General features: G+C 40.2%; 1 protein-coding gene across 1 annotated transcript in view; it reads left to right on the forward strand.

Annotated features, from left to right (window-relative positions):
- Positions 1-14077: 14077 nt before the first annotated feature.
- Positions 14078-25107, forward strand: part of LOC116392378 (protocadherin-16-like) — a 79235-nt gene continuing 68205 nt past the window's right edge. Inside the window, exons 1-2 of the mRNA XM_031863762.1 lie at positions 14078-14462; positions 20016-21836. Coding sequence (XP_031719622.1) covers positions 20037-21836 — 1800 coding nt within the window. The 5' untranslated portion in view covers positions 14078-14462; positions 20016-20036. The remainder of the gene's footprint in view (positions 14463-20015; positions 21837-25107) is intronic.

The raw sequence follows: 25107 nt of genomic DNA on the forward strand, positions 1-25107 counted from the left end.
CTAAAACTTTATACCCTGCTCTGATGCAACATAGTCAAAGAGTGATAGTTAGCTTGGTCACAGCAGAATATTTAGTGAATGAATGCCTGCGAGGCATGGCATAACTGATTTAAATATGTCTTTAATCATGATGCAGGAATGTCAAACTGTGCTAGATAATATAAAAATGACTGAAATAAAAAAAGAGAAAAGTGCAAAATACAACATGATGAATGAGGAATTGAAATGACGCAATTATGTATTATAGTAACATTATAATGTTTGGCTTGTGTCTTGACTTTAGAATCATAGAACCCTAAGATGTTGAACAATGTGTGCAAAGAGCAACTAAAAAAACAAGCACAATGAACAAGCATTGAAGTCTTTGCTCATATAATTAATCCATTATATAAAGGGATCTGTTTCTGTTTTCCAGGTTGTACATCTGATTTTTTTTCATTTTCACAAATCCTCTAATTTCTGCAGCTGTCCAGGGGGCTGCCCGTGGAAATGAGGAACCTTTATCTGAGCCCTGGCTGAGCAAAGCTTTAGGGGTCTGAATACGCCAGACATGGCAGTAATGCCACATATGTTTTTGCATTTTAAAATTAATGACAATAGAAGCACAATGCCAATATGAAATTTAAATTTTGATCAGATTTCAAGGATTTTGTGAGTTATGTTTGATAATATTTGTTTATTACCATTGTTGATACACAGGAAGCTGGAATTTGTTTTCATTTTGACTCAGGCTACAATATTTTGCAGAATTTCTGTTATCTTAACTCTTTCCTTGTTTTCTCAGGGAGTCTGGATTTGACTTTACAGCCCGAGTTGTGATATTGAGCTGTACAAATGAATTCAACTTTGTACAACTCTTGTTGAATTGAATATTCATTCTCCAACTTTTGTTTCACAGTTGATACATACATTTATTGCACTCATGAATTATGCTCTTCATGAGATTCCAGTTGTGGGAGAGGCTCGAAGTCAGAACAGTCAATTCCAACTAAAACTCTCCATATCTACCTCAGGCTAGTCTGAGATTGAATCCCATGATTAATGTGACATGTATGTGAACGGTAGTTGAGATTGGTTGTTTGGAAAAGAAGGAATATGGTGTGTTGACATCTAAGATAAGCTTCTGAACTTTTTATTTTTCGATCCAGCTAGTTTTGAGACTTTGTATGGCTTGAGTTTTGATTTGAGATTGCTTCTAGTGTTACTTACTTGACAAAAATTATTGAAATATTTTTAGTTGATTAACTCCATCCACTTTGTGCATGGATGCTTTTTCTGACCGTAAGCTGTTTCCTGCCTTTCTTGTGGGAAGCTGTTCCTGGTGGCATTTCCAACCTGGTGAGACATGGGTCTCTCCAGTTTGTTATTACTCTCTGATACATGATCTAAACTGGTGTATCTGAACCTCAAGGCATGGGTATTTAATGTATGGGAGAGAAATCTGCCGTGCTGCCTTTTTAGGACCTGTTGCTGAAGTGCTCTTGCAGTGGGACCAACCAAGCCAGGCTGGATGAGAGAGGAAGCGGGAGTGGCATAGCTATGCAAAGCCTTTTCCGGTCCGTAAATGCCATGTTTATTTTTGAAGTTCTGGCCTGGTGTGCACCACTTGTCTTTTAAAGAAAATGGTGGGTGTATAAAGCCTGTCACAGCGCTGACAGGGATGGTCAGGCCTTTATAGCCCTGGGGTGTAGGAGCAGGATGTTCATCAGTTCAAAGAGGTTTTAGCCACGTGTAGCTCAGGCTGAGTGATCATGTCAGCAGAAGGGCAAACTTCTTCCCTTCTGGAAAAGAGAAAAAGGGTTATTTATGACATTGGTGTCCTCCATGCCACAATGTGCTACACTACTCAGCACCGATATATGATGGAAAAAGCATTTCAACGTAGAAATTGAGCATAATTTTTGCTGAATACATTAACATTGATGTGTTTATGAGTTAACATCTTTTAAAAGTTTTTTATTACAAAGTTTCAGAGATTTCCATTTCTTTCATATAAAAAACACTTAAAGATTACACACTCATCTCTTTGACTGGTGCAACTTTAAATCACAAGGTTATATACTATACTTATGTGTTTACTTCCTCCATTACGATGCCAGTAGCGCGACTGGGTCTAGATAGAGGCGCTGGGTGGTTTCCAAAGAGTTCTTTTCCACAGCTGAAGCCACTTTACCATGCCTGTTTCCACCACAGTGCACCACAGGCCCTTCTGTGAGGTTGCAGTGCTTCCGTTGTGTGCCTCTCGGAGCCTCTCAGGCCCTCCTCACGATAACACTACGGCCAACGCTGTCGAAGGATCAAAGATCACCCCACGCCTAACAAACAGCTAGACACTTGGCCTATCAGAAACATCTGGGAGTGGTTGGCTGCAGCTGTTGGTGCATGCCCACACCCTTGCAACAATCAGGACTCAGGCCAGATGTGGAGATCATCTCACGTAAGGTACAGATGTTTCTGCTCCTCACCCCAAGGAGAAGTAGGATGCTTTCTGAAGTCCTATATTTAGAATGTTTGTACTGCACCCAGATTGGGTTCAGTGCTTTGGTAAATGCCACTGGCTTGTGGGTTGTCACTATTCAGCAAGCTGATTGAAAACAGTGCTGCTTGCAAAAATGCTTTTGGAAAACAGTGCAAAAATGTCAATTTCTTTCCAAATGGGTGAGTGTGAACCACTAAATATCACCTAGTCTGACCCTACTGATGATATAGAGGCGAGAATGTTGCAGAACCTTTTCATTCTACATAATAAGCACTTATATTGCAGTTCTGGAAATACGCTGCCTGAAATTGGTGCTTGTTGAAGAAATGTTTCCCACAGGACACTTCATTACAACCCATATCCTCTCAATGTCGATTCCCAACAGCTGTTTCACTAGATTATTGCTGTGATTGTCCCACATAGTAGAAAAATTCAGATCATGTACAGAAATTACACTTAAATGCAAGTAAAAGTTCAAAAATCATATGTGGTGGAATACAGAAGTATCAGCTGCAAAATGTAATTGTAGAAAATACTCAGGATGAGTGTACTCCATTCTGTGTGTTAAATTGTTGATGCATTAATGTGTCAGCTGGTTCAGCTGGTGCTTATTTTCACTATGTACGTATATAGTGTTGAATAGCTTAAACTAGGGCAATGTGTGAGCGGATATGTTTTTATGTGAATGGTGCAACTACAAAGTGACTAAATGTAGCCTTTCTGATTCAGCGGAGTAAAATTTACAATTATTCCTTCAGAAATATAAATTGCACATAATGTTTCCAGCTAAAATATAGGAGTTTGAAAGGTTATGAGTTAATACATGAGAGTTTTACATATTTTAGCTATTAGGATTTTCCACATTTACTGACAGTATTAGCTAATCTGCTATTATGATGTTTAAAGAAAATGGTCCAAAGAAACTTTTCACAGACACAGTATGATATGCAATGAGAGATGAACATAGAACATAATAACAAGTGGCTTTGTGTCAGTGTACAATTTACATTAGAATCCACTGTGGACATGTAAAGTTAATGATAGACATGAAGACACCGATTAGTGATTGCAGAGTTGACATATTAATGTACTAGATATGATGTTAATACCAGACCTGAGATGGTCTGGAGAGAGTCTTCCGCTCCTGCAGGCTCCCTGTGGTGATTAGAAAAACACTGGTGGATATTACACCCAGTTATTTAATCCTTCTGCTGTCTCTGCCTGTTCCCTCTCTCTGCACACCATTAAAACAACATCTTTGGCCCAAGCTCACCGAGCATGACATAGGAAGTAAAGTTTAGTGATGTACCCTCGTCATGACCCCCTCCTCCCCATTCTGGTTTTGTTCTGTACATCAAAGGAATGTCTTCTATTTGTTCTGGCTTTTACTTTCTGTATATCTCTTTTTCAAATTTTCCATGCAGTGTAAGAATGATGAGTTAGAGCCTTCTTGTAAGACTTGTGGGTTGGGATATCATCAGTGCCCTTGATATGCATTTGTTTTTTGTCTCGGATTTAGATGATTCCCCCATAGCACAGGTCCCATGTCTGCACTATTGCTTTTGCTGTCCCTGCATCACTAGCTTATCCTCCAGCACTGGTGGTCTTCAAAGTGGAACCATGCTTGTACCCAAGGGCCATCACATTTTTCATGTAAATGCATACCTCTGCAGTAGAACCCGCAGTCAGGTTGGTTTTAACAGCAGACTTTGGCAATGGATCCAAATGGGCCTGGGGTGTGGCAACTAGGTTGAGCACCTGGTATAGAGGTCTGCTTAGTGTTTCCCTTTCCTGGCAGGTGTTTTAGGTAGAACCAACTAGGGAGAGGCCAAACAGTAGACCCAGGAGACACTGGAGGGATCAGATCTTTTAGCTAGCCCGGGATTTCCTGGGGATCCCAAAAAAAGAGATTGAGGAAACTGGTGGGGGAAAACATGTTACAACGCTGACAGGGAGAAGAAGCTCCGACGTGATTGGATAAAGACCAAATTACTATAAAGAACTGTCAGTTAAGTTTTGCATGTTTATAGTGTTGTTTTGGAATGTGCACAAGAGCTGGACTGGAAGGGCAAAACAAGAACTATAACTTTTAGCAGGGGGGTCTGGGATCCCAAAGAGGGAGAAGGTGGAACAGACCATTCTAATCTGGTTTAGCAATTGGTTTTCTTGTGTTTTCTCAATGGGAATGGATAATCTCCTATCTGACTTACATGCTGTTTGACTGTATGGGAAGTGCTGTGCAAGTGGTCAGGCAAGTGCATCCATGTGAATTTAAAAATTGAGCTTCAAACTAAATCAAATATTTGTTGAGTGTCTAGTTTTCAGTCTCATCCTTTCACAAACTGATTCTGCACTGGTAGCTGGACTACTGCCTCACTGACATGCAGAAGCCATGGGCTGTCTCCTATCTTGCATCCCAAGCTTCTTCCACCCTTCCTTGATCATACAACTTCTATATCTTTTACGACAGCCTCACCATTTGTTAATTATTTGGCTACAGGCGGTGGCTCTAGGTTCCTGAACTGATGAGTCAGAGAACAAAATGACTCCCTGTGCTTCAGGAAGAGGATCTGGGTTCAAAACCTCAGCAGATCATCAAAGGGAAAAAACGGGATGTGGTTATTTACTATATCTGAGGTTACATAATAATTTATTTCACCATTAAAATGATTATACCGCTATATTTATCTGTAGTTTCTGATGTGTAACCTTGTCTGCGTATTTTTAGTCGTGGGCTCAGCAGCTGGTTTATAGAGTGCTTCTGATTATAGTGTTTGTTCAAACCAAAGCACATATGGCTTTGACAGTATCAGAGCAGTTCTTGTCTCAAACATCTGTCCATGACTAACACTGAAACGTGACATGCTGATATAGGATCGGCCCATTTGGGCCACTTATATATGAGATTTATTCCTCATCACCTTTATTGTTCATCTTTCTTTCTGTATTTGCTATGGATTTATATGGCTTTTCTATTTAGCTTTGTTCCTAAACTCCTGACAAGCCTTTATTATGTTTCCCAAGATGGGCTTATTTTACAAAACAGGACACGTTGCATGCTATAGCACTTTTCACTTTGGTGATTTAAAGTCATAGATCAAAACTGACCAGCTGTTCAGACTTCAGGAAATAGATATATATGGTCGCAGCTGTGTGTTATAACCCTTAGATGTGGCTATATTCCTGAGATTCTCACAGTATGATTATATGAATACGAGGTAAGATTCCAACATTTAGCAGCTGAGCCTGGCCAATATGAAACATAAGTCTTTATAATTTGAAGGCTTTGCCCCAAGGACAAATACAGCAGAGACATTAGACCGCAGAGAGTCATATGTTTTTATGGTATTAATCTAACAGTTATGTTAAACACTCAAGAACACGAAGGAGCCAGAAAAGATGCCAGCCTGATGTTTTTTATTTTCCTAAGTACATCATCACTTAGGCAATATTTATATTTGCTAGATATTTCCTTTTGTGATGCCCTCAGAGGAAGCAAAATGAGAGACCTTATTATCAATGGTAACCATAAGTATATTCGTGCTCCTTTGGGGATAAACAGATTGCAATATGATATTGCCAAATATAGGCCATGGTATATTCTGTATGAAGTCTATAAGAAACTAAAAACGATTTCAATATGTGTTTTAGGGTTTTAACCTGCCACTAGTATTTTCGTATACAGGACAAATATGTCCCTTTCCACACATAAAATCATAGAAATATAAATTAAATGTGATAATCTGTTCACCTTCTATGATATACACACTTTTATATTGTACTTGTATTATTCAATTTATGATTGTGTTCACAAAACCTGTGAACACATGCACATGTCAGACCTGAGGAATTTGAATTACTGAAAATGTATGACAGACAAAGGATGAGCAGATATATGTATATAGTAAGTGTATTGGTTCATAGGACGTTGACCCTACCAGAGGGACTCTAGAAACCCCTGAGGATGTATACATCTATGTATATACCTCTCCTGGCTGACAGGTTTTGAACAAATTCTGTTGCTTTCCATCATCACTGTGGGGGCTGGAGAGGGATGACCTTTTAATTAATTGTCCAAAAAGATGTTTTTCCAGCGCACACTTCCTCAGACAGTTGGCCAGATACACTTGAAATCTTATCCCATATCCCTGTTGCGGTTTCTGGTTGTAGCTGAATGACAATAGCACTCCCTTTTAACTGTGCACCTGGTAGTGAGTCTTATGAAACCAGCATCCACATCTTAACGGAAAACAACACAATTTTGACTTAATATAGGCTTCATATTGAACAAATAAATTGAGCATGAGCATATTTTGTAAAGATCACAACAAAACTGTGGGAACAAATCAAGAACCCATCATGGTATTTGGTAAATTACTCTCTTATATGGTGCAATACATGGTATTGGGAGCATTTCTATTGCCTCTGAACAGCTCTCAACATGCCGATGGCTGAGCAGTGGACTTGCAGCTGATGGAGCTAATAGTCTAACAGCGCTGCAAACTGGCGACAATGCCAACAGAGCTTGGATAACAACACTCACAGAGGGATAGATAGCGACTTCATTCTCTGCTCAAGTCGACATTACTCCACTACCAAAAATGTAGTTTGCTGCTGTATTAATGCTCGGAATCCTGTGTAATGCACCTTTAAAGAGATCCTCAAAGCAAAGACATTCTCACAAACACAACAGTGAACACTTCTTAACTGCAACGCTGCCAAACAATAAGACTATACACAGCCTTTGCGTTGCTGTTTTCAAGATGTTTTTTTCTTATTTTGAGTCACCAAAAAAACCTGCAAATCCTCAGTTGTGTCTTTTGAACTTGTTTGTGCACGTCATACAGAAAGCTGTTTTGTATTTGCATCCCCATAAGGAGCTGCTCACCATTTCTAACTATTCAGTCCTGTTTCTTGTTATGTAAATATTTGCTCATGAGCATGACCATATGATCATGTGACAAATTGTTGGTGAAGTTGGCAGCCTTGAGGGCTGATGCCTCTCCCCTAAATACATAACTGGCAAAACAACATTCTTTGCAGATACATGTTTTTTGAAAGCATAACCACATTGTAGAATAAGATTTGAAAAATATCCTACGGCTGTCTTTAACAAGAAAACCTTGGCCCATCAATGTCATAGCATTGCTCAGAAGAACCGTGGCAACTTCTAGTTCATGTGGAGCATAATGAGACGGAGCCACTGTTTGTATTATATCTGCTTCCCCATATGGGCCTGATTTAAAGAGGTTAACTATACGTGAACGTGAATGAATTATTTTTTTCCCTCTTACAATTACTCAAGCAGGGTCAATGACAGCTTACTACAGTATTGATTACCTTTTGACTCTGTGTTGATGTTGACTCACAATTTCTTCTGAACTTGTCAAATAAGATGACATTCGCTCCTCTTGCCATGAATACGGGAGTATGATTTATTGGTGATAGGAGGGTGTGGGTCATTTATGTTTCCTGTGGAACCAACCGAAAGCTTCACATCTGCCAAAGAAAAATGATCACAGCAACTGACTCATGGCAGAAAAGAAGTTTCCACGGTAATATACTGTATATTATTTCAGTTGATTCTGTCACTCCATCTGCAGGATGATTTGAACGCACTCCCTTTTTTTAGTCATGTTGGTTGTGATCTGCGTGGTCAGGACATGCAGTTCTAAGAGTTCAGTGAGGCTGAAGAGGAGAAGGAATTCGCCCTGGTTGCTCTGTGCTAACCCTGACAATGCCAAAGCTTATTGCTACAGCGTGTTTGAAAATGACAGACCAAGTAGAGTCAACAGTTGTCTAAACTTTCTCAAGTGAGGGCATTGTGAAGTGTGGATTAATGGGATTCGAGTTTTTTTTTTTCTTTCCTCAAAGAAATTTTTGCTTGAACAATTTAATTGTTTTGGGAATTCCAGGGCAGCCCTCTCAATGCTGTGCATTCCTCCCCTGAACAACAGAATGCATTCCTGAAGAATAAAAGTGATCTCCATCAGAATTACTTAGACTCCCTACAATGTCTGAGGAATTTCTTCCTGCAGGAGAACGACACACTGCCCTGTTTGATTGATAGCATATTAATTAGAAAGCGTTCACACTGGACAGCCCAGAAGATTTTGTTTTTTTTGAAGTGGGTGTGATTGTTATAAGTCTGGCCAAGAGCCAGAGGTAGATCTTGTCCTGTGTAGTATTTAGAAGTGATGGAACTTAAAGGATAAATAATATTACAAATTATTGTATTTGGATGTTTACTGTGAATACACATGCTCAGGTTTGGAGCAAGGGAATCAATTTATATCAATTGTAAATAGCAGAAGCTCCCAAAAGTTCAATTTCCAAATCACTTTAGAGCTGCATTTTCCAACAAGAGAAATCCTTTTGCTGACATGCTCCATTTGTTCTCAACCTTGGTAGATTTTTTTTCGAAGAGTTCATTCCTTAGACTGACAAAAATAACTCTTTGCTGCTTGGCTTGAGAGAAAATGTCAGTTTTCTTGATTTTTCTAATACATTCTGTATATTCTATTTCTCCTGACACTGGTGTCAAAAAACTCATATGGAGATATTTTTTTTATGTATTGAAGCTGTTTGTATGATCCAATTTGGTCAATTTAATTTAAGATACGAGAGACACTTTTTAAGGTCACATTATTAAAATACAGTTATTTAAGGTTGGTTATTTAGCATCACATGTCCCAGAAATCTCTCTGACTCCAATAAAGTGAAACCATAACACCATGTGCCAACATTGAAGACAGATTCAATCCTGTAATGTCAGAGTCTTTACATATTGCAGCTGTACAGTATATGCTCTCAGCCTGCGGAGGGGTGAAAGCAGCATGACATCTACTGATGGAAAGATTTACTTTGTTCACTATTTTTCATTCATCATTGATCCATTTTGTGTTTAAGTGTACCCACTAGCCCTCAGAAAGCCTTGTTGTGAAGTTCTCCCAGTTTGACCGGTTAAATGCATGAATTATTAAAGACACACCAACAAAAACCTAAATGGGCCCAGGAATACCGGGTGCATAGCCCATAGCTGTTTTGCAGCATCATTAAGCTGATTTATCCCGTATTGCGCAGTAGATGGACAGATTTGGCCCGTCTACATATAGTATGTAGGAGGTAAACAGAAGAGTTGCAGGGCTTACTTATTGGCTTTGTCTTCAGAGAAGGCACGAGAAACAGAATATTGTTGTGTTTAGTCGCCATTTTAATCCACACAAGCATTTGCAGAGCAGACTGGATCTTTGTCAGCAGAGCTTTGTATTTATGTTACAGATTCACACCTGGGACTTGCTGATCATAACCACAGCACAACCACACCACAGCATCTTTTCACTAAGTGTTATATGTTATATGTACTCAGTATATACCACCATGGTAGACTGGATACTGTCTGTTTATCGTCCTAAGGCAAATTTCAAATCATGAATATTTTATTGTTTGATATATAATGAGTTTGTGGGCCTTGATTTCATGGTCCAGGCTAGGGTATCTCAAATAATTTAGACTACTTTTCTTTACATAAAAGATTTACTGTTGCAAGTTTTGGAGTCAGGAAGCAGTGGTAACACTAAACACAAACCTATAAAAGAGCTTTTACATCATGATTAACCAGAAGATGACAAAGAGCTAGTACTCCCAGAATTGTTCTTAACCAAATGAAAATCACCTGTGCACTTAATATCTAATACACTTTGGATCACACAGTGTAAGGCTAGAGTATGTAGACACACACAATGCATACACACAGATATGATGCAAGTGTGCCTTAATACATTGCAACTGAAAATACTTTTTAACTTGATGAAGCGCTGATCTCAGGTCTTCTCATTCATCAACCGTGTGAAGCACATTCTTTCAAAAGTTACATTCAGTACACCAAAGCTCATATTTCCTCAAATGCACAGCAATCTGGAGGAAATGGTCCACTTGTGCTTCTGGTTAGTGTTTTGCCTCAATAAAGGTCCACATTAGACTCCTGCTCAAGCACATGCCCAACCACTCAAAACCCCCACTCAGGTTTCTGCATCAAATATTCTACTCAGTCCACTTTGGAGACATAGCTAACTAAAGCCTACAACTCATACCGAGACCCTCCATTATGTTTAGATCAGGCTGTTGTGGAGAAGCAACTTGTAATCACTCTTTGCTCTGAAGTCTGGCTTACAGAATATTAATATTTAGGAAACACAAATTGATCCAGCACAATGAACTCTGAATACGTTGAGAAATGAAATGCATGCTCTTTTGGTTTAAAGTAACGTCTGATTTAATTTAAGAAATGCTCAAATGTTTTTGACAGTTTTCAGAAACAGAGGAAGAGCATGTTTGTTCAACTGGTGCTTAAGTTTAATCATCCATGTTATTTGTTTTGTTGTCTTGATAAATGAAAATAAAAGGAGGCCAAACACTTTCACTGTTGTGAATCCGCACAATGGGGTAAGATCATGATCTGCTTCTTTAACTGGGTTTTCCAAGACTTGATGAAATTCATATTTTGGCATGCTCTAAAAAGCATCAACCATTTAAAGTGTATTTATTGTTACCCAAGGCACACTTGTAAATGCAAACAATTAAAACCTAAGTGTAACAAACACAACACAGACTTCAGTGATCCGTGGGTCAACTGCTGTACATAAGCAAGATACAAATTTAACGACAAGAAAACGTTCCCAAGAAAAATCATACCCATCATTTTGCTATCTCATAATACTAAAGAAGGAAGATATCGGAACAGATGAATCCTATGCAGCTTCCCACTGTATTATGCGTGGCCAGCTCATTAATTACATATTTATTCTCATTTCATTGCATTAGGTTTCTTTCTGGCTGAGAATAATTCTTCCTGCCTGTCACACACTTTACTTTAATATCGATTAAACTGGATCTGTTTATTATTTCTTCCACGGAGTTTCAGCACGACTAAAGGAGCCAAGCTCTGTGGTTTCCACGGTCAAATGTCACTAAAATAGCCATCACAGAAAAAATGACTGAGACCACAGCCTTGTGATGTGGACAGCATCTAACCTCAAAGTAAAATTGCAGATTTATCCACTATTACAGCACCTTGCCTTTCTTTCCAGGGTCTCCTACGAGCAGTCAAGCTTCTCTCATTGAGTGAGGATGAGGCACTGAACTCAGTGGATTCTATTCACTTGTGTGTGGAAAAAAAATACATGAAAAATGAATTGAAAGTGCGGAAGGACCTTGAGTGCAGATTCAGTTTTAGAATGTAGAGAGCAAAATCTGAGCTTGAAATCCAAGTCGTACTTTATGTATGGAACTAAAGTGCTGGTGCCAAATGAGCAACAGATGCTCCTCTGATGTTTTTATGCAATTTATCGATCCACAGTAAAATACCTAATCTGCTGGTTGTTGTTTTTTTTAAAACATAGACAAATGCCTCAGGTTGACATTTTTACATTTAGTTTCAGTACATCAGCTCATCTTTCATCGTTTATCAATGTCAGAATAGACTGAAAATAGAATTCTGTCTCGAGAAAATTTCGTGTGATTAGCATGCCGTCAACAGGATATTTGACAATCCATTGTCTTGTCAACAGGCAGTTTCTGTTTACATATTTATATAAAATTTAAAAAAACAGAGGATATTTGTAATGAAATGCTTCATGATAAGACAAGGAATTTATTGTTTTCTCTGTTTAACAAACACAGTGACAGACTACATAGATAGTGAGACAAGGTCATAACTTGAGTTGATAATATGAAACAGCCCTACATGTTATCTAAGAAGAGAAATGAAAACAAACTCCTTTGTTTTCTTTACAACTCCACATCTTAGTAGGCTGGTATTTATTAGACACTCGTTATAACTCCACATCATTGTCTATTTACTTTATTTTTTGCAATCTCTAAACATTATTTTGTGTACAACGTGCTATATAACTTACATAAGTGACATTAAACACATAAGGGACAGATTATGCAGATGATTCTCTTAGTTGTCCCTGAAGAGGTAAAGCTGTATGCTATTCTGACTTAGTAAATGAATAAATGTCATCTGACTTTGTGATTGTGTGTGTCCACGTGAATTTGTGTGGATTGGCGCCAATGTGTGTGCATGTCTGTGTGAGTTTGCCTCCTCTGCTCTGCTGTCACAGTTATAATGAGTAGCTACCAGAGCTGGAACTCATTTCACTTGGTGATATAGCGGTTCAGAGTGAGAGTGGGGAGACATAACTAGGTTGCTTGGAGGGAAAAAGGTTCAGCCAGCAGAAATAATGAACTGTAGGTATGACACTGACCAAACTTTTCAAAAGTTGTATTTTTCTTAATCTGCACAAAAGGAACGATACAGCAGTATATTATACTGTCACTGTATTTGGCTGATAGGATTTTAACATAAATCATATGACTTTATTTTCTTTTGCCAAGGGTGCGTAAAATATGTTTCTTTAATGATGATGAACACAAAGATTAATAAACCTACAAAAGAAACAGTGAATGAAAGCAAGATGATCAGTTGCACGCATTCACTCCAGTTGTGTCAACTGTTCCTTCAAAATAAATATTATTGTTGACACAGCAGGACCTCTCTGTTGCTCCCTTGTCTATAACTTCTAAATGCAAAGTGACGAGGCTTTAATAACTCTCAGAGCTTTCAGACATTCACAATAAAGTGAAGCAGGGTTATGGTTCCAGCACTATTAGAGATAAAAGCTGAGCTCCTCTTGGGAGCTCAGCCTCTTGGGAGCCTCTTGGGAGTTGATGGTAGAAGCAGACAATGCTTCTTTAAAGAGTCACAAGATGTGAGGAAAAGTTAGGGGCATTGTCTCCTCTCTATTTTTGACTTAGATGAAAAATATCCCCAGGAGGTTTCTTGACTTCTAACATCTGAAGGAAAAGGCTGTCGGTTTGATATAGGCTTCCTTGTGATGCTGTTGATTTGTTGAGGTTGTTTTGTCAAAGGTATCAAATAGATATAAGGCGAGCCACACTCTGGCACCCGAGAGCCTGAAGGTATCCGAATATGATATTTACTTTTGAAGATTTATACTCTGATTTGCCCCTGGTATCCATCGAGTTACCCTTAATAGTCAGAAATTCTGTTCTTGAAATTCACATCAAAGCTTATGATTCAATCACATACTTATGTCAAAATGAGTCTTTATGTTGCTGTTTTCTTTGGTAAAGTTATTCCAAAAGGAACTTAATATTTTAAAAACATAAAATCTACATATTGCAAGTGCTTTGCCAGATAAAATCTGTGATGTTTGACATTTCAGAGCTCCACTCACCCAGTTTTCAACCACAGTAATGTGTTGCCATATACATATTGCGACAGCACACTCATCCAAACCTTTGGACAATTTATTTTCAAAATCTATCACAGCTTTCCAGATCATTTAAACCAGCTACTCTGGAGCGCTGCACCGTTATGTTACTCATTTTCAATTCCCTTTTGCAAAGGATGGTGGCACCAAAGTTCAGCAATAACTCGTCCTGACTCTCTGCAGTCGGCGTGGTTCCTTGTGGCAGCCACAGCAGCAGCAGCAGTAAAGAGGAGAGGAGCAGGAGTTTGCACTCCGTCAGTCACGTGTTGAATAAATCAGATTTGGAGAGGGACGTTCACTGCTCAGCCCCACACTGTTTGGCTTCAGTCAGCGTGCTGCAGCAGCACACACACACACACACACACACTCACACACACACACACACACAAACAGTGGATGCCGATAAGTTGATAAGGTCTAAGAGGACGGCAGGAAAGTTTTTACGAGACACAAGTTTGCGATTTGACTTTTAAACATTTCGTCTGGGAAGAAATCGGAGAGAACTAAATAGGAATTTAGCCAGGAAACAACGAGGAGGAATCAATACAGTCACTGGCGAAGGATACGAGTCCTGAAATGGATGTAACTCTCACTTTGGACTCCGCAAAGGAATACTGAGAAGAACCTGGACATCTTGGGACTCGGCTCGTCTTCTCTTAAACACAGCAGAGCAACAGATGAATGTGAGTATCCACCATGTCACAGATCTCCTCACATGCGATGGAGTTGTCCATCAGTGGAGGTCATCTATAATAACCACACCTTTATTTTACTTGTTTAATGTTTAAAACACTTGCAACCCACTCGTGGATCCCATGTGTGCAGTTATAGTCTATTTTTTAATAAAGGGGTATTTTCTTTAGCTCTTTCATGCTCAGTCAGACTTCTCTGAAGCGGTAACATACAGTTCTACGCATTCATTTGAAAACATGTTGTAAAGTTTTAAACAATATGTGGCGTGTTACTTTCCAGCTTTCATCCTCAATCGTCTACATGCAAAAACTGTTGATAAAGTTTATTATGCAAGTTCGAGCATGAGATGTTCTTTCATTTGGGTATGACATCTTCGACTCCGTTGTGATCGTAAGCAGCCCTGCACAGAACGAGCTCAGCTTGTGCGCATACTTTGAAAAGCAGCCAAATATTTTCGCTGCTTGTCAGGTCACACTTTTTTAAAACCCCTCTGAGACATTCCTCACAAACAGGTCAACCTATGGAGTTATTCTATTGTCCTCCGTGTGCCGCTGCCGCTGCCGCTGCGCCTTTGTGCCTCCCTCTTCCTCCAGTGGAACACATACCAAATGATTACCCACATGTCGGCACAGTTATTGTGTTGGCAGACTTGTGTTCATTGACCGTGAATAGGTGTTCCTTTCCCTCAATTAATACATTACTTTGGTGTCCTGTGGGGCCCATCAGCGCGCACTTTAGTTGTGACTGTGATGGTTGCCATGGTGCTGCTGCGTAATTATGCAGCCTTTTTTGACTTTAGACACTAGAAGGAGGCTCCTCCTCCTTTCGCTTTTACTCCCCACCAGTCATCAGTTTGAGGTGCACGGGGGAGTCTTGCTTTTTGTTCCATTTGAGTTCCACCTCTACAATTGTTAAGTTAGCAAATGTTCAGTTACATTGTTGCTGCCAGTCTGCTGAATACTTTTACAGAATAAGGCTGACCATACCATAACAGTGGATACTACTAAAACTTTTTTTAATTAATAATTTTAATTCAATTAATACATTTTTCATCCAACCACCCATCTAAGCAATTATTCATCCATATGCAATATTTTTTACGGCAATTTTTAAGTGTTTGTAATAATAGCTATAAAGAGAATTATTATAATGTGTGACTCCATGGGTGGAGTTATATTTTGCAATTCACACAGAAAACAAACAAAAAAGCAGTGCTGACAGACTAAACCACCAAAATGTGGACCTCCACTGCAGCCTTTATAACAATCCAAAGATTATGTCATAAACCCTTGGTGCACTGCATGAAGTAATCATTTCACTAGTCTTGTCTTTGTAGCTTGCATATGCTGTTGATGAGGCTAGTGTTCCAGACTCCAATAAAAGAATGAAAATCACAAGATATGCGTCTCCCAGGACGGCCACACCAACACCACCCAGACAGTTTCTTGCTGCCTTACATTTCGGAAGATTGCTTGGCCGCGGTCACTGCGGTTTTACTCATCTCCTTGCAGTGTCGTCATCAGTAAAATAAGTCATGTGAACATCAACCATAACGTTTGAGTGCGTCATGCCAGAAAGAGGTCATTTCTGCAGTTTGTTTTGTCATTTGTGACCTGAAAAAAATAATCTACATCAATGCTGAAAGCAGGAAACCCTCACATTTTTAAATCCCCCCTTTTTAAACACATCTCTGTGACCGTCAACTTATGATGTGAACTTTGACCTTAGTTTTAGTAATGTTGTCCAAACTCTCCTTGCACCCCTGCTACTGTAACTCGATGCACATGTGTTTTTAATGATGCAACCACTAGTACCCCATACGCAATGTCAGATGGTGTCATCTTCAAAGACATAAGGTGTGTGTTTTTTTTATCTGGAACATCTTACACAAACAGCTGAACCAAGCCATGCTGCTCTTGCGGTGGGAAAGAGATGATCCTTCTTGTCACGGTCCCTCAGAAACCTTCAGCCATCGTGAAAAAGTGTGTTTTCCCAATAATGTGTTTGTTATGGCCAGGAAGTGCATGTGTATCTCAGGCCTGTGATGGCTTTTCCTGTTTTTTTTTTTACATGCCGTTTCAAAGGCTAATGTAGGGCACAGAAACTCTGCAATTGTGAGAGGCAATAGTCTGGCAAACATTCAGGGATTTTTAGTTTGCTTTGTGCTAAGCCTGTCATCCTCATGTCCAGTCAATCTGCAGTTCTGTCTGTGGTTTCCATTATGGCTCCGTTGAGCCTCTGGCAGCACGGCATGTTCTCAAAACCTCAGAAGTTTTCTTTGAGTTAACTGGAATCATGACATAGAATTAGGAGCTCATTTTACATAGTATATCACTATAGTCGTCCCTCTTGGCCTGTTGGTGGGGAAAATGATTTGGTGGTATTAATTAATGTAGTGCAGGTGAAGAACAGTGTGTTTTTTTTGATGAATTGGGATATTTAAGCAATATTTAGTTTAAACCCCTGAAAATCTGATATTCTGGTTAGATCAGGAAAAGCACAACATCTCATTCACTAATATCATATGTGATTATAGTTTCAGATATTAGCTTGGATAAGAATGTGATAATTATTCAACATCTACAAGATATGTCTTCTCGGATGAAATGATATGACTTGGTCACTTTGATCTGTGGCAAATCCACCTATTTATTATGATGTTTAACACAATAATTTTCTCTACTTCATATTTATATTTCACGAGAGGTTTGGCATTTTTCTCTGTCATGTGGGTATTGGCTCAAAGAGGGAGACAGCCTTGTTTGGTCAGATGTATTGTCTATTGTAAGTTTTGCCAAACCAAAGGCCTGCTTGTCTTGATCTTGTAGTGAGAGAAAGACAAATAGTACTCCACAGAAAACTGTAAAGCACAAAATAAATAAGCAAAGGAATTTTCAGCTATCATGAAAAATAAATATCTGACACATTTTGCCAAACATGATCTAGCGGAGACATAGAAATGCAGGCCTGATGTGCCCAACATTCACTGCTGCCAGGGATTTTAATGCTGATTCTAGTCATGCTAGCAAAGTGCCCAGAATGATATCGACTGTATTCAAACGGAGGTTTCATTCTGCATGTAAATCCTTGAAACCTTGGATTTGGTTGGTTGACTTGGTTTAGAGGATTCAAAAGAAAGTGGGTCAAGGCTATAGTCATTGCTAACAATGAGATGTACTTGTCGTGTTACACAAACACATGCTGATTTTAGAAAACTGAATTAATAAAATATTTTAGAGACTTTGCTGCAGGTACTTAATACCACACTAGTTGCATCATCTTAACAAAACTCTTCACTGAGGTTTAACTACGAGCTGAGGGACTCCCCATGATCTTGGACAGTGATGCAAGGAAAACATCTGAAACCAAGCAGCAACAATGGGATCGGCTTATAAATGCAACAGCTTTCAAACTCAGCAGCTATTTTGAATTGTTTTTTTCGGGATTGCTTTTCCCGAAGCCCTACGCATGAATAGGTTGTTACCTTTTATATCCTCTCGCGCTAACTGGCCACTAACTTTCTGACATGAAACTCTCAGCAATGGAGGCCTGGGTGGGTGGGTGGCTGGGTGACAGTATATTTCATATATTTGGTGAATGTCTAAGCTTTAAAATGCAGACATTTCTCTTTAACTTCAAACTGAATCTTTTAAAACCATATCCTTCTTAGCCTTACATTCTGCAATTAGCCTACCCGACTGTGTCTGCTGTATCCATTAGGCTGCTCTGCTCGGCAGAGGTCCTCCACTGTGGCTCTACCAGAGAGTGCATTATTTCAGTTGTGGCATTTGGACAAAAAGTTTGGCCTTGAAAAGTTTAACTTTCTGCTTTAAAGAAAGCTTTGTAAAAGTGCATCCCCAGTGTTGCAGTAAAGTAAATCAATGCTGAGACTTTAAATTTCAAGTGCCGTCAAGATTTTCAGGCCGGCATGGATGTGCTTATCTTTTGCCAAGACCAGCACTCACAAGGCAACCCAAAGTATGGTATGTAATGGTAAATTTGTAGTAGTCATTTGCACTTATTATAATCATTGTGATGGTAATATGAATTAGGAATTGATGGAGCAAATTCTTTGAGATCCTTTCTATTCCTACACTGTTAAATAATCTTCAACTAAAATATGTTAACAGCACTGATTTTCATATTTCTTTTAAATATTTCAAAACTAGTAATGCTTGAATGCAAACCGATTATTAAAGTTAAATTCAGCGTCTTCAGTGTTGTGGGCTCTGAATCACGGCAGACTGAAATTAGCCCCGGGATCTTGTGTGCTTATGGCCAATTTCCAGCAGCCCTCAATTACAATGCTGCAGAGCCAGAAAAAGGGAGAGAGGTAGACTGCATGGAGCCCTTCAACTCCGCTGTACTGCTCTGTCGCTCAAACACACTGTCACCACCATAGCTGAGACAGATCGCCACACTGCGTTCATGGACACATGGGGGGCATTTAGTGCGCTCACACACACACACACACACACACACACACACACACACACACACACACAGACACACACACACACACACACATGCAGATACACAGATGTTTTGTGAATGTTTCCTTGCAGGCCTCAGTTGAACCACTGGGGGGAGCCTTGAAGAGCTTTCATTAGACACTCAATTTCTCAAAATTTAATCTGTATAATGTGCTTCTGTATATATTTCCTCAAAATTAAAGCTAGATTTACTTCTCAAACAAGTCAAAGAAGTTATGAATTACGTAAGTTTAGACAGAACCGCAGACAATTGGAAGCTTCTCTCTTTATTTAATAAAAAAGACCCAATATTTTTCTGCGTGCCAGAAACTTGGTGGTTTTGGATTATTCTGCAGATGGTGACAGTCTTGTTGAATAATTTCCACACTGCTCCAAAGTGTCTCTCAGTCTCAGTTACAGATCCTATGCAGTGGTGTGGGTCTATTGCCAAAGTGTGCCTATTGTGTATGCAAGGAATTCTAACAACCGTTTACTTTTAAATATCAATATTTGAATATTTCCCACCTTGATTCAACACTTGATTCTTGAATTTCACTCTCACAAGTATTGAAAGATAGCAATGCTTGCTTCGTGAGGGTGTTTCAAAACGGCTCACTCTATGAGAGCTTAATGTGGTTGCACACATAAATATTAAATCCAGGACTAACACAAGAGGGGAGTGCTATGGTGAACACATTGGGTGGCGATTCCTGCATCTTTTTTAATCAAAGTTGAATAACCACAGCCAAAGACTCCCTGTCTGAGGTGGTATGCTGTGGCCTGTGGCTTTGATGTTTCTTTAGCAAAGGAAACCTTCTTGGTAGGAGGAACAAGGTGTTGACTTATTAGGGGAATGAAGAGGTGCAGGAAAGTGTTATGTGCTGGGTGTATTGCATGTGCTGTGGTTGGGAACACTGCCCATAAAACATATGGGAAAGTGTTCAAGGCATACACTTGTTTTTCTTAAACTAACCTACTCTGTATTTCATGCAGACATAATACACCTTTTCTTAGTTTCTGCTGCCTTCAGGTTTTGATATTGCTCAGCTTTTCCTCTTTGTGTGTCTCCAGGTTTAAAAAGAAGGAGCCAATATGAAGACAGCTGCCAAGGGTTTTGGGAAGTCTATTATGGACCTTTCGCACCGTGAGGGTTGGTGGAACAGAAGGATTGTGCTAATGGTGTATGTGGCCTTGGAGCTTGTAACAATTCATTCGCCCGTGGTCCGGGGGACTCTTGAACTACAGCTAGATGAGGAACAGCCAGCAGGCACAATTGTAGGTGACATCAGTGCGGGACTTCCTCCTGGCATCACAGCATCCTTGTACTTCATCTCAGACCATGAGGGCACCGGCGTGGGTAGTGATTTGGACATAGACGAGAGCACAGGCATTATTAAAACCGCCAAAGTTCTGGACAGGGAACTGAGGGATAGATACAACTTTATTGCAGTCACCATGACAGGTGTGACCGTGGAGGTGACCATCAAGGTGAATGACATCAATGACCACGCCCCGATGTTCCCGAGAAAAAGGGCCATGTTTAAAATCCCTGAGCAGACAGCCATCGGCACCAGGTTTCCTCTTGAGCCGGCTGTTGATGCTGATAATGGCCAGCTTACAACACAGGGTTACCTTATCAAAGATGGAAATGTTGGCCAGGCATTCACCTTGGAGACCAGGAGGGGAAGCAATGAGGTTCTTTATCTGGACTTGGCGGTCAATGCCATTCTAGACAGAGAGAAAAGATCCACATATACTTTATCTCTGGAGGCCTTTGATGGTGGTTCCCCCAAAAGGACTGATCAAATGACATTAGATATTACTGTACAAGACATTAATGACAACGCTCCCATTTTCAACCAGAGCCGCTACCATGCCATAATATCAGAGAACCTCCAGCCAGGAAGCAACATCCTGCAGGTGTTCGCAACAGATGTTGATGAAGGAGACAATGGGATGGTGCTGTATGAAATCAACAGGAGACAAAGCGACCCGGACCACTACTTTGTCATTGACTCTCGCACGGGCATCATCACGCTCAACAAGCCGCTGGACTTCGAGATGAGGAGAGTGCACGAGTTGGTGGTCCAGGCGCAAGACAACGCTACCCAGCCAGAAGTGACCAATGCCTTCGTCACCATCCACGTCAGAGACTACAACGACAACCAGCCCACCATGACCATCATCTTTCTCAGTGAAGATGGATCTCCCAGAATCTCAGAGGGTGCACAGCCAGGCCAGTATGTAGCCAGGATCTCAGTCACTGACCCAGACTATGGGGAGTACGCCAACGTCAATGTGTCGCTAGAGGGAGGAGATGGAAAGTTTGCTTTGACCACTAAGGATAGCATCATCTATCTGATGTGTGTGGACCAGATTCTGGACCGTGAGGAGAGAGACAACTACGAGCTGAGGGTGATGGCAACAGATTCAGGCACTCCTCCTCTCAGGGCAGAGTCATCCTTCATCATCCAGGTGATTGATATCAATGACAACCCTCCTCTGTTTGACCAGTCAGTGTACAGGCAGGTGATCCCTGAAGTGGTGTTCCCAGGGAGCTTTGTATTACAGGTGACAGCTAGAGACAAAGACCAGGGGCCTAATGGGGACGTTAACTACAGCATCCTACAAGACCATGGTTCTTACTCCAACTGGTTCAGTATAGACTCCATTACGGGCATTATCACCACTCTCACCCAACTGGATTATGAAAAGAACCCCAATCCCAGTATAACTGTGGTGGCTACAGATGGAGGGAAACCACCCCTGTCCTCCACTGCTGTGGTAAACGTTGTGCTTCAGGATATAAATGACAATGAGCCTGTTTTTGAGAGAAACTTCTACAATGTGTCCATCAAGGAGAACACAGCTCCAGGGACCTGCATTCTTGAGGTAGGACATTTTCTTGCAGATTTGTTCCATTAACAGTTTGTAAATTGATTGATTATGTAAACACACTCCCACACTTTAGCGCTGAGCTCATGCAGGAGCCTGAACTTAACTTGGTCGCAATTGTGAAGAGCATAACAAATGGAAATTCATAAGAAAAATAGAGCAGGACTTTGCTGATTCCTTTCATTCCTCTATAAAGATTAATTTTTAATGGTAAAACTGTTTAAATTGCACTCCCTTAGTGAGGATTTACCTGCGGTTTTGGGCCAAGATGATCTCCTCTTTGGCTGTCCTCCCCTTCACCTCTCAAAAGGTTTCCAGGGTAACAGAGCCAGTGTAAAGTCCTCTGTCAGCCCAGGCACAAAGGGGGTTTTCACATACTCACAGGCAGAGACAAATTCAGGGCTTTATGCAAAGAAATATATGTCACTTCACTCTCAAAAGGCACCTTAATTAGGCTAGTTGAGCGTGAGAAAAAAATGGCTATAGACGACAAGATGAATTAAAGTTCAAACAAATTACAGCACCCCCAGTGACTGCAGTCCTGTGTCACTGAAACTTATTGTTTTCTCAAGTTCTTTTTTGGCGTTCTTATAAAAAAGGCTGCTCGTCAGTTGTTTTAATAATTCAAGTGATTCCTCAAGTCAGAAAGCTTTTTTTTTCCTACAAGTACAGACTTTCATACAGTTCTCACAAGTGTCTGCAGTAGTATTGAATGAATCAAGGAGTTGGATGCAGAGTGCAGTTCTGACAGAGGGCCTAGCAGACGGGATCTTGGCCCAGGGTTTGGCCATGGGAGAGGGAGGGGTGAAGGGAGATGCTGGCCTTATCGCTACTACTGGCTTGAATGCAGAAATAGAAGCTTCGAGGGCTCCTTGTGAGATGTCCCCAAATTATAAATCACAGGAACCATAATGGATAAAGCAATGTACTGAAATTGATTATGGAATTTTTTTTTACAGCTCTCCAAAATATAAATTATTCTTTGGCTCACTATTTCCAATGTGGGTTGAAGTTCATGTTCTCTGAATATATCTCAAACCCATATTTGTTTTTCAAACTGGTCAGAATTTTGTCTTTCCTTAGCTCTTCCCACCAAAGGGCATTACTACCTGCTCTCAAACAACTCTCAGGGTATCACACATTGATCAGTGGCCTCACAGGGTCCAAGTATGAAGTAGATCTTTAAAGCCGCTGCTCTCTGGCCTCTCTTGGGCCTGCCTGGATGCTGCCGACGTGTGTTTGGCGGCCCATGTGAGAACAGACTGCTCTTACTCCGGGGGCCAGCTCTACATCCAAACATCTCAACAAGACATCTGATGACTGCCTTTTTTTCTCTGCAGATGAAATTCCCAGTGTCTCCTTTTTCCATACACATTCTATCCAAAAAAAGATTATAATATATGTATTGTGATCATCAATTCAAGTGTTTGAAGTGTGTCGATTTTCTTCCCCTCCTCAGGTCACAGCAGTTTGTGATTATTTTTATTTAGTCTGGCTCCACAGTTCTGTGCCTGTGATATTTTGTCACTTTCTGCTGTACATCACTTGGTTTATGGATGACTTTAAAATGAGATGTGTGGAGGGGAAAGATAACTAAAAAAACGACTTAAGCCTATTAACAACAATCAGTCTTGTAATTCAATATACAAGATCTACTGCAAAGAAAATACGTCATCTTTGAAAGAGGAAATCAAATACGACATGTAAAACAACACTTTAAAAACCACGATCTGCGTTGTGGAATGTGTTTCACTGGCCATTTCAAATGCTATTCTTTATTATTAGTTTTTTGGGATGGTGTAGAGGTCAAATATATTTGTTGGGCAGGTCTGATACCATAAAGGAACCACAATACAAAAGTAGCTTGCTTTCCTCTTTGCTTTCATCTATTTGATCTATTTATATGGCAAATGATGTTCTCTTGCACCAATTCATATCTCAGTTTGTATGTGTGCCTGTGTGTGTTTTATTACAAATATGTCTTCACAGAATAATAGGAAAGGGAAAATCATTACTTCACGGGTCATTCATTAGGTAATTAAGCAAAGATGCATTTGATTCCTGACAATGAGGAAGAAGAGTAATACAAGATGTCATTAGGGATAATGAGGCCCCATCAGCCAGCCTTAATATCTACAAATTCATTAAAGCAAAGTCTGGTTGTTTTGGCCTGGAGAGTTATTTGCCATTCACTCTCCCTGTCTGTTATTTCACTTGTGAAGTAATGAAGCTATCCAGTTGGCAGAATCTCGCATTGGGGAATAATTTACACCTCATATCATTGTGGTTTTTGGTTGGTTTAGACTGTGTCTCTGCTAAGAATTGTCCCTCTGTCTGTTTCGGGGGCCCGTTCTGGCTCCAGCAGAAAGTGGAGAGGGGGTCTCCAGGCAGCTGAGGGGGAAATGAGCCCTGACAAGCGCTGGCATGAGTGGCGGAGGTGACATGGGCAGGGGGGCTTCCTCGTCTGTCTGTTGGTCTGTCCCACTCCCAATTCTTATCTGATCTCACTTCATTTCTCATTAGCTGGGTGTGAAGATAGGCCAGACCTAATTTTTAAAATGGCCTCCCCCATGTTCATGACAGAATGGGCCACTTGTCATCGCTGCAGCCCCCTTGGCAATATGAGATCAACAGTGATTGCTGCGAGTGAAGGAGCAAACATTTTTTCCATTTTTCTTTCTTGAAGCTGTAAAAACAAACTTTTGCATCTATCAGTTCCTTTGCCGCCCAAATTGCTTCCCGTCTCAGTGATGTCTTGGCAACCTTTTGACTAAACACATCAATTCTCTTGAAAAAAAACATTGGTGATATTGTGTAGGATTGTTATGCTTTGGCTAGGATTTCTTGTGTGCAACATTGCAAAGCCTGCTTGTTTTTAGTTTAGATAACTGCAGATGCATAGTGCCACTCAAACACATTCATTATTTCTCTGAATTCTTGAAAGCCAGCATAGTTGAAAGAGATACCTCAGTGAAGTGGCACTCTGAATCGCCTCTACATTCCTGCCAACATAAAAGCAACCATCCATGGTGAAATGGAATACTCATAATTGCCCTTGAGAGAAAGTATGAATGATTGAAAAAATGTATTTCTTTCACACTAGTCCCTCTCTTTCCACAGTCTTTTTGTACTATAGAGACCACCTACTAGTGACCACCAGGCAGGTGCTAGTAACACTTATTCCAATACCTTGAGCCATGGTGTCCTTGAGCTGTAATTACCTGATGTAAAAATGTGGTGGGCAGTGTAATAGTTTTCCTAACCCAGA

The sequence above is a fragment of the Anarrhichthys ocellatus genome, unplaced genomic scaffold (assembly GCF_004355925.1).
Source record: "Anarrhichthys ocellatus isolate YVR2014 unplaced genomic scaffold, GSC_Weel_1.0 scaffold29, whole genome shotgun sequence".
Classification (NCBI taxonomy): Eukaryota; Metazoa; Chordata; class Actinopteri; order Perciformes; family Anarhichadidae; genus Anarrhichthys; species Anarrhichthys ocellatus.